The 9,219-nt window shown below is 41.2% G+C and overlaps 2 protein-coding genes across 2 annotated transcripts; both read right to left on the bottom strand.

Moving 5' to 3' along the window:
• Positions 1-2,663: 2,663 nt before the first annotated feature.
• LOC106341193 (mitogen-activated protein kinase kinase kinase YODA-like) lies at positions 2,664-3,650 on the bottom strand. Its single transcript, XM_013780002.1, has one exon. The coding sequence runs from the start codon at positions 3,476-3,478 to the stop codon at positions 2,732-2,734; it is 747 nt and encodes a 248-aa protein (XP_013635456.1). The 5' UTR covers positions 3,479-3,650; the 3' UTR covers positions 2,664-2,731.
• Positions 3,651-5,390: 1,740 nt separating this feature from the next.
• Positions 5,391-7,585, bottom strand: LOC106338594. Its single transcript, XM_013777535.1, has 3 exons — positions 6,102-7,585; positions 5,828-6,058; positions 5,391-5,784 (listed from the first exon to the last, which is right to left on the bottom strand). The coding sequence occupies exons 1-3, from the start codon at positions 7,583-7,585 to the stop codon at positions 5,391-5,393; spliced, it is 2,109 nt and encodes a 702-aa protein (XP_013632989.1).
• Between the last annotated feature and the right edge of the window lie 1,634 nt (positions 7,586-9,219).

Raw genomic sequence — 9,219 nt, 5'->3', positions numbered from 1 at the left:
ATAGAATCAATCAAGCAAGCAAGTCTTATGACTAAGATTTTATGCCTCTCGGCCAAGTAGAAGCCACACGGCCATGAGTAAGCCATACAGCCAAAATAAGAAACCAAGCCGCACGACAAATGATTCAGATCAATGCATATAGTTTGTTGTGTAATTGCAATCCTAGCATAGATGCATTCTATCAGTTTATACAATGTACTCAACACAAGCAAGCTAATTGGCCAAGCAAAGAACAATCATACTTGATTTCAATTTCAATTTCAATACCATCCTAACATGGAATTCTAAGTGCAATTGCAATCAATCAATGTGATTAGGTTTAGGTATGAATGCAACAAGGCCACACGGCCACAAGTATGATTATGTCTAGAACAGTTTAACCTAATCATATAGTTTCAGATTTTGATTTTTAAACAATCTGAACTAGATCATTAGGGTTTTGATTTAAACAAGCCAATTACTTCAGATTCAAGATTCAAGTTTAAACAATCCTAATCATAGTTCTAGGTGATCAATCAATCAAACAAAAAATTTTAAAAGCCAAACAATTAAAATCGATTTTTCAAATTAGGGTTTTGGGAATTCAATTTGATCTTAGATCAAGGGAGTTTAATTTTGAGATTCAAAACCTTCAAGGTTCTGATTTTAATTGATCAATGGATCAAATCTCGATTTTAGGGTTTGGATCGAACTTATAGAGCTTCGATTTACTCATAGGGTATTGATCTATTATCCTATGGCTTTCATCCTTTTAGAGATTATATTTTAGGGTTTCAATCTTTACAAAACAACCAGATTCGATTTATGTTTTTCAGAATTCGAATTACCTTTAGGTTTTGAAGATTGTAGAACCGGACCACCAAAAGAACCTCGATCTGGAAGGGATGCGAGCTGGAACAAGCTGGAACGCGAGCTGGAACGAGCTAGAACGAGCTAGAACGGACGCGTGCTGAGGCGCGAGCTGGAACGGAACGCGTCTGATCGGGAACGCGAGCTGTAGCTGTCCGGGATGTAAGCTGAGAACGGATGGAGCTGAGGCTGAGTTCGTCTAGTATCAGGAACGCCTTAGGACTGGGGCTGATCGGATGAACACGAGCTGGAACGCTTGCAAGAACAGATTAGGGTTTGTCGGGTTCGGATTAGGGTTCCAAAGCAAATCAGCGCGCACTGTATCGGTGTGTAAGGGCGCGTCGGTGGTCAGATCGACAAACGGTTTGCACTGACTGATTCGTCTTGGCAAGAGCTTCGATTTGATATCTTGATCGTTTTCTGGGTCCTCATAGTTTGGGAGAACAACCTCTTTGAAATTCCGAGGTAGATTCTTTTTGTTTACGGTTTTAGGGGTTTGGTTTTAGACTCAGGGTGTTAGAGGCTATCGTGCGGATAACGTGTTGTAAAACGAAGGTTTTAGGTCTGAATATTTCTGTGTTTTATTAATGAATAAGAGATCCCTTTATATAAGAGTTCCATGAGAGATAAATGGAAATACATAAATGGAAAGATTACAAATCATAAACATAGATGAAATAGGAAAACTAGAAGAATGGAAAGTCTCTAGCCGACTTTCCCTCTCTTTCCATGCCGCGGCCGCCGCCTCTCTCTAGGGTTTGGACCGTTTCTCTCTCTAGGGTTTGAGCCGGTTATGGACTGGGCCGGTTATGGACATCTACCAATTGATTTATAACACCTACAGCAATTTTATTTGTTCAGTATAGCTAATTTTTCCTAAAACATAGTTCTTTTCATCTCAATTTGCTATTTATAATCATTTTGTATAAAACAATTCTCATCACCTGATGAGATATGTTGAAACCTTGAAGGTGTGAAGATTACCAACTGTTTAGAAAGTGTTCCGGTCATCAGACCATCTCCAATGGGGTATCTAGGAAGTTTCTAGCTCATGGTTCTATCTAATTATATGCTCAAAATTAAATCAAAAAGAGGAAAAATCGATAGATATGGTTCTAAAAATGAAACTTTTGGAACCAACTCTAAGTTAATACGTGTCACTTTCTGATTGGTTAATATTTTTAAGAAGAAAAAAAAAATTACACCAAATTTTTTCTCACTCTCTCATTTCTGATTGGTCAGTATTTTGAAACTTAAAACCTTTAATTGATTCTATCATTGGAGGAGTTAAAACTAAACAAGTATCTAAATTTTTTTAATTTGATTATTTTCAATTAAAAAATTGATTTAGAACACTAAGACCATGATTAACCCGGGGTTCTTAGAGTGAGGTTATTATCAGAAGTTAAAAAACTGTTTCTTAATTTTTAACTAAAAAATCTAAGAACCGGTTTTTAAATAAGAACTTTAAGAACCAGTTCTTAGTTTTTTTAGTTAAAAGTTAAGAAACAGTTTTTTAACTTCCGCTAAGAACCTCTTCCTAAGAATCCTATCAATTAGTTGGAGATTGTCTCAGGTCAGTAACGAAAGGTCCACGTTTTGGACGTTTGTTATAAGAACACAACAATATATTGATTAAAAACACAGATCACAATGCTATAAGAACATAGTTTACCTTTATATTAATAAGAAACAAAATGCTTTTTTTTTTATCACAAGAAACAAAATGAAATGCAAATTAAACGACAATAACTTATTCTTTTAAACGACAATAACTTGACACCAACGAAAATAAAAACCATTCCTTTCCAGCTCATCTCCACCAGCAATCTCAGGGCCCTCTTCATCACATTCCAGCATATATCTTCTAGAAAAGCCTTCCTTAACCCACTCCATTACTTAAGCATGAAGGAACTGGAAGCAGCTCAAGCGGTGGAGCCCCAAGACTTTGTCTAACAAACTCATGACTCATGAGCTCCTCCGCAGTGGCTCTATCCCCCGGGTTCCGCACTCTACATCTCCTCACAAAGTCCCAAGTCATCTGCGATAGAGTCCCCGGCACGTAATCACTCCATCCACTTATAGTAATACCCATCATCTCAATCACCATGGTACCTAAGGACCAGATATCAACCGCCGACGAGATCACTCCACGTGGCCCGACCGCCTCAGGAGCCAAATAACCCGGATTGTCCTCGAACAAAGACCCATCCACTGGATCAGGTCCATTGGGTTCCTTAGCCGAACCGAAGTCACCAAGTTTGAGCTCGCAAAGATCTTCATGAGCATAGCTCGGGAAGATGAGTATGTTCTCTGGCTTGAGATCACAATGGACATAACCGTGTTGGTGAAGATCCCTGAGCCCTTCAAGAACCTGGAAAATGCAATAACCGATGACGTTCTCCGGTAATGTCCCACCGGCTTTGGTCAGCATGTCTTTGAGTGAACCATGTGGTGCGACTTCCATGTGAATGGAACAGACTTTCACGTTGAATGGCATGGTTTCGTAGGAGACAGCAGGGCTCGTGGCTCTCACGGTGTTGAAATTGATTGAAAAGAAGCGATCCATGATCCTTACTTCTTTCTCGAGATCCTCCGAGTATTTGAGGAAAGATGTTTTCTTAGCCATGAGTAGTCCATCACCGTTTCGAACCAAGGTGACATAGCCATAGGTGCCTTGGTGATAGAGTAACCGATAGATGTAGGCGCAGTTGTTTAGTCTAAGAATGCCCAAAAGAACCTACGAGCTTGAATCCGTTGAGATCACTAATGATCTAGCCGTAAACAAGAGATGAAAGCAAAGCTTCATTTTTTATAAATTCAATAATAATGTCTCTTTACAAAGCCTAGAGAGCACTATATATATATCAATAGGAAAAGACCTAAGTCCTTAAGGATTATGACCTAACAATATATCCATAAGTCTTATTTCTAATCTCATAAGAAATAGGAAACTTGACGTTTAACTAGAACGGAAATAATTAAGTAAAAGTAAAGCCAAAACCGAAAAGGAAATATGGTTCACACTGCATCAGGTCATCCGGGGTGAAGAAAGATCTGTCCTCGGATCTATAGTATCATCGTGAGCCACAAAATGAATGAGATGTTTGACGTTGAAAACGTCAGAGTATCGAGCATCTGGCGGTAGCATGAGACGATATGCGTTATTGTTAATCCTCTCTAACACTTCCAATGGTCCAACCTTACGAGACTTCAGCTTGTTATACTCCCCTGGCGAGAATCTTTCACAAGTAAGAACAGCACATACACGATCACCAACTTTAAATTTGACATCCCGACGATGACTATCGGAGCTTTCCTTGTACTTAGCTGTTGAGAGTTGCAAATTATCATGATCCTGAGCGTGTATCACCGAAGCATTTACGACGAAGTCGATCGCCTGACCATGATCACGTGAAGCATCCGGTGCAACTTCAAGATCAATTGGACCACGAGGAACAATGCCATAGACCACCCGGAATGGACTGAAACGAGTACTCTTGTTAACTGCATGGTTATGAGCGAATTCAACCTTACATAAGACTGAATCCCAAGATTTAATGTTATCCACAACTAATCAGCGAAGCATATCACCCAATGTACGGTTAGTGACTTCCGTTTGCCCATCAGTCTGTGGATGGTAAGCGGAACTCATATCAAGGCTCGTACGCAACAATCGCCATAGAGACCTCCAAAAGTGACTGAGAAAACGTGAGTCTCGGTCTGAGACAATTGATAAAGGCAAGCCGTGAAGCCTATAAACCTCGCGGAAGAAAAGGGTCGCGACTTGTACAGCATCCGTTGTCTTTTTGAAATGTATAAAGTGTGCCATCTTCGAGAAACGATCGACCACCACAAAGATTGAATCATTCCCCCGTTGAGTACGGGGAAGACTTAGAACGAAGTCCATACTTACGTCAGTCCATGGTTGAGTCGGTATAGGAAGAGGTAGATACAAACCGGAGTTGGAAGCATGGCCTTTGGAGCGATGGCAAACCACACATCTCGCGACAAAACGATAAACATCACGACGCAATGACAGCCAAAAATAAGCGTCCATGACCAGCTGCAACGTCCTATCATGACCTATGTGTCCCTCTTCGTGTATTTCTTTAGTAATCTTGAGCCAAAGGCTGCTTTCTGGAACACAAAGACAAATACCCGGAAATATATAATCATCTTGCAACACAAACTCTGACCGAACTCCAGCTTTTAAAGAAGACAAATACCCCGGAAAGATATAACCAGCTTTTAAAAAGACAAATCATTCCAAAGTAAGACAAATACCCAGAATTTCTTTTATCCTGACTTCCCATGTGTTTTAAAGCATCATGGTCGGTGTAAAGGATGAATTCTTGGTGAAAAAGATAATGCCGCCAGTGCTTAATGGCTTGCACGATAGCATAGAATTCAACATCGTTTGTACTGTAGCGAGCCCGAGAACCAGCAATCTTTTCGCAGAAGAAGGCAATGGGGCGTCCCGACTGGCTAAGAACGGCTCCAATACCTAACTTGCACGCATCGCAATGAAGTTCAAATACCTAAGTGAAGTCTGGTAAAGCCAAGATTTGAGCCGACACCAAACGTTGCTTAAGGTTTTCGAATGCTTGATCTGCTTCAGGAGTCCATGTGGTGCCTTTCATACAGTCGGTTAAGGGTGCTGCAATATTGCTGAAGTGATGCACGAATCGTCGATAAAAAGAAGCGAGGTCGTGGAAGCTCCGGACGTCGCTGATCGAACGAGGAGTGGGCCAAGACTTGATCGCTTCAACCTTTCCTGGATCAACTTGTAGACCCTTGTCTGACACGATATACCCTAAAAACAATACATGATACACACCAAAGACACATTTGTGGTGTGCCGCGTATAGCTTCTCACGTCGTAGAACCTCCAAGACGTCTCGTAGGTGAGACAAGTGGCTGGTCAAGTCGTTGCTAAAGATCAAGATGTCGTCGAAGTAGACAACAACATATTTACCGATCAATAAGAGCCTGATTCATGACTCTCATGAACGTACTAGGTGCATTCGAGAGTCCAAAAGGCATGACCGTCCATTCGAAAAGACCTTCTCTAGTCTTGAAAGCTGTTTTCCATTCATCTCCTGGACGTATACGTATCTGATGATAACCGCTTTTAAGGTCGAGCTTAGTAAACAATGTGGCACGTCCAATTTGATCAAGGAGATCATCAAGGCGCGGGATAGGAAACCTATAACGCACTGTTATCTTGTTGATAGCTCGACTATCAATACATTCTCCACGAACCATATTTTTTGGGAATGAGTAAGGCGGGAACGGCAGCTGGACTAAGGCTTTCGCGAACATGTCCTTTCTGGAGAAGCTCTTCTACTTGACGACGCAGCTCATCGTGTTCCTGCGGACTCATACGGTAATGCGGTCGGTTAGGAAGGACTGCATTAGGAACCAAGTCAATATGGTGTTGGATGTCTCTTAATGGAGGCAAGGCACTCGGGAGTGCAGATGAAAAGACGTCGGTGAATTCTTCGAGCAACGGAGTGAAAGCTGATGGAGGTTTGCTAGACGGTGTCATTGGTACTGGTGTGGCCACCAATGCCCAAAGAACATCAACGTCATGAATTTGCTTCTCAAAATCTCCTTTGGGTAGTGTCAGTAACGTTTTCGCCATCGATGACTTGTCCGTTGGGAAAGTATTGTCCACATGCGGACTTGGCTCAGGCTGTTCTTTTGAGGGAACTAGTGTAATTGTGCGATTGTCAAACACAAAGCTGTAAGTGTTTGCTTTACCATGATGTATAACATCACGATCAAACTGCCAAGGTCGTCCTAGAAGCAAGTAGCAAGCATCCATAGGTATAACGTCGCAAGTCATTGAATCCTTATAGTTACCAATGGAAAAGGAGACGAGAACTTTTTTTGAGACGTTGATTTCGGTGCCGTTGTTGAGCCAGGCAAGCGGATAAGGAGACGGATGTGGCGTGACGGTGAGTCCAAGTTTCTGCGCTGCTTCAAACGACATGACATTAGTACAACTTCCTGAGTCGATAATGAGTTTGCAGACCCGGCCGTTGATAGTGCAAGTCAAACGAAACAAATTGGTGCGAAGCCATGACTCCTGCGAGGCTTTGGGTAGTAGAAAATTCCGGCGGAGGACGAGATTAAGACATGTATCGCCTTGAATGATATCAGTGTTGTCGTCGTCCGTAGCGTCATAGTCATCATATTGTGGTTCTGCGTCCTCTGTTTCTTGAATCATCAAGCCACACTTTGTGTTTTTAGGACAAGCGGTCTGAATGTGGCCGTGTTCTCCACAAGTAAAACAACGCGGCACATTGGTACGTGCTGGTCTTGAAGAAGCAATAGTCTCGGTGTTGAGGCCTAATTTGGCAGACTCCAAGCGTTGTGTTGCTCCGTCTGTAGCAAGTGTAGCATTCTCGCCTGTATTGGACGTTTGGAAACGTGATCGTGACGACGATGTCCATGACGATCGTAACTGCAGTTCCATAGAGATGGCGTGTTGGTAGGCTTCAGATACTGACAGTGGATTAAACTGAGCCATCGCGGTTTGGAGTTGAGACCGTAATCCTCCAATGAATCGAGAGATTAGTTGCTTCTTGGTTTCGCCTGAAGTCATTCTAGCAGTCATGTAGAAAAACTCTGTCGCATATTCTTCAACAGTATGTGTCCCCTGTCTTAGGTTCTGAAGCTTGTTGTACAAGGTACGCTCGTAATTATATGGTAGGAAAGCACGACGCATATGTTTTGTCAAGCGATCCTAAGAGTTGATTCGTGGTTTGTTATCCTGTCGCCGTGACTCCTTGAGTTGTTGCCACCATGCCATAGCCCTTCCTTTGAAACGGGTAGCAACAAGCGGAACTTGCATATCATCGGGAACTTGTCGAAATTCAAGAATCTCACCCACTGTATTTAACCAGTCGATGAAGTCTTCTGGGTTTAGGGTTCCAAGGAACTCGGGAATTTCAGAGCGAAAACTGGATTCCAACCGATGTTGAGTATTAACTCGTGGGTCTTGTTCTTCGCGTCGATGTTGATGTGGTTGCTGATCCCCACGACGTTGATGATGTTCGTATACTTGATTAGCAAAAACATTGTCGACAAGCTCGTCATCATCAGATATATTGAGTTGAGTATCGCGATGTGGAGACCGACGACCGTGTTGATCTCCCGGAGCTTCGCGTTGAGCGCGTTGGTCCTGAAGAACGGTGGTAAGGGCGTTTTGGACTGCTGTCTGCAACACTTCTTGAAGGTTTGTAGTCAACGTTTCAAACATAAGGCGTACTTCCTCCTGCTGATCGTCCGTCATAGTTTTGCGTGGTGCCATGATCGATTTGTTTGATTGAGAAATCAAACGCCTGAATTCTGATACCAACTGATAGAGTAACCGATAGATGTAGGCGCAGTTGTTTAGTCTAAGAATGCCCAAAAGAACCTACGATCTTGAATCCGTTGAGATCACTAATGATCTAGCCGTAAACAAGAGATGAAAGCAAAGCTTCGTTTTTTTATAAATTCAATAATAATGTATCTCTTTACAAAGCCTAGAGAGCACTATATATATATCAATAGGAAAAGACCTAAGTCCTTAAGGATTATGACCTAACAATATATCCATAAGTCTTATTTCTAATCTCATAAGAAATAGGAAACTTGACGTTTAACTAGAACGGAAATAATTAAGTAAAAGTAAAGCCAAAACCGAAAAGGAAATATGGTTCACACTGCATCAGGTCATCACTTGTACAGCTGTAGGTTATTTCAAGAGCTGTGGTTTCAAAAAAAATTTAAAGTTTGATTGCTCTGAATTTGGTTCTTTAGAAATAAATAGGGATGTGGACAACACTTACAGAAACTACCAATCACCCCCAATATATCCATAAGTCTTAATTCTAATCTCATAAGAAATAGGAAACTTGACGTTTAATTAAAACGGAAATAATTAAGTAAAAGTAAAGCCAAAACCGAAATGGAAATATGGTTCACGCTGCATCACTTGGCCGAGAAAGCCTAGTTTTGGTAATGGAGTCTCGTCTAAAGTACAGAATTAGGGTTTTTTTTTGGGCAAATCTCCAAAATAGCATTTTTCTAAGTTTATATCACAAAAATAGCACTCAAAAACTAAAATGACCAAAATAGCATTTCATCTTTTGAAAATTTTAATTTTTTTATTTTTCAAAATTTGAAATCTTATCCCCAAAACCTCATTTCTCAACTCTAAACCCTAAACCCTAAACCCTAAACTCTAAACCTTAAACCCTAAACCCTAACCCTAAACTATAAACCCTAAACCCTACACTATAAACCCTAAACCCTAAACCCTAAATTCTAAACCCTAAACTCTAAACTCTAAACCCTAAACCCTAAACCCTAAAT

This window comes from Brassica oleracea, chromosome C4 (assembly GCF_000695525.1).
Source record: "Brassica oleracea var. oleracea cultivar TO1000 chromosome C4, BOL, whole genome shotgun sequence".
Classification (NCBI taxonomy): domain Eukaryota; kingdom Viridiplantae; phylum Streptophyta; class Magnoliopsida; order Brassicales; family Brassicaceae; genus Brassica; species Brassica oleracea.
The sequence above is the reverse complement of the archived record's forward strand: the minus strand, read 5'-3'. Positions and strand labels throughout refer to the sequence as shown.

Excerpts from the sequence above, each read along its gene's own strand:
- LOC106341193 (XM_013780002.1), bottom strand. The coding sequence starts at position 3,478 with ATGGCTAAGAAAACATCTTTCCTCAAATACTCGGAGGATCTCGAGAAA.
- LOC106338594 (XM_013777535.1), bottom strand. The coding sequence starts at position 7,585 with ATGCGTCGTGCTTTCCTACCATATAATTACGAGCGTACCTTGTACAAC. Across the intron at positions 6,059-6,101 it reads AAATATGGTTCGTGGAGAAT|GTTTCCTATCCCGCGCCTTG; the intron begins GTATTGATAGTC and ends AGTGCGTTATAG. Across the intron at positions 5,785-5,827 it reads AATCAGGCTCTTATTGATCG|CAACGACTTGACCAGCCACT; the intron begins GTAAATATGTTG and ends CTTGATCTTTAG.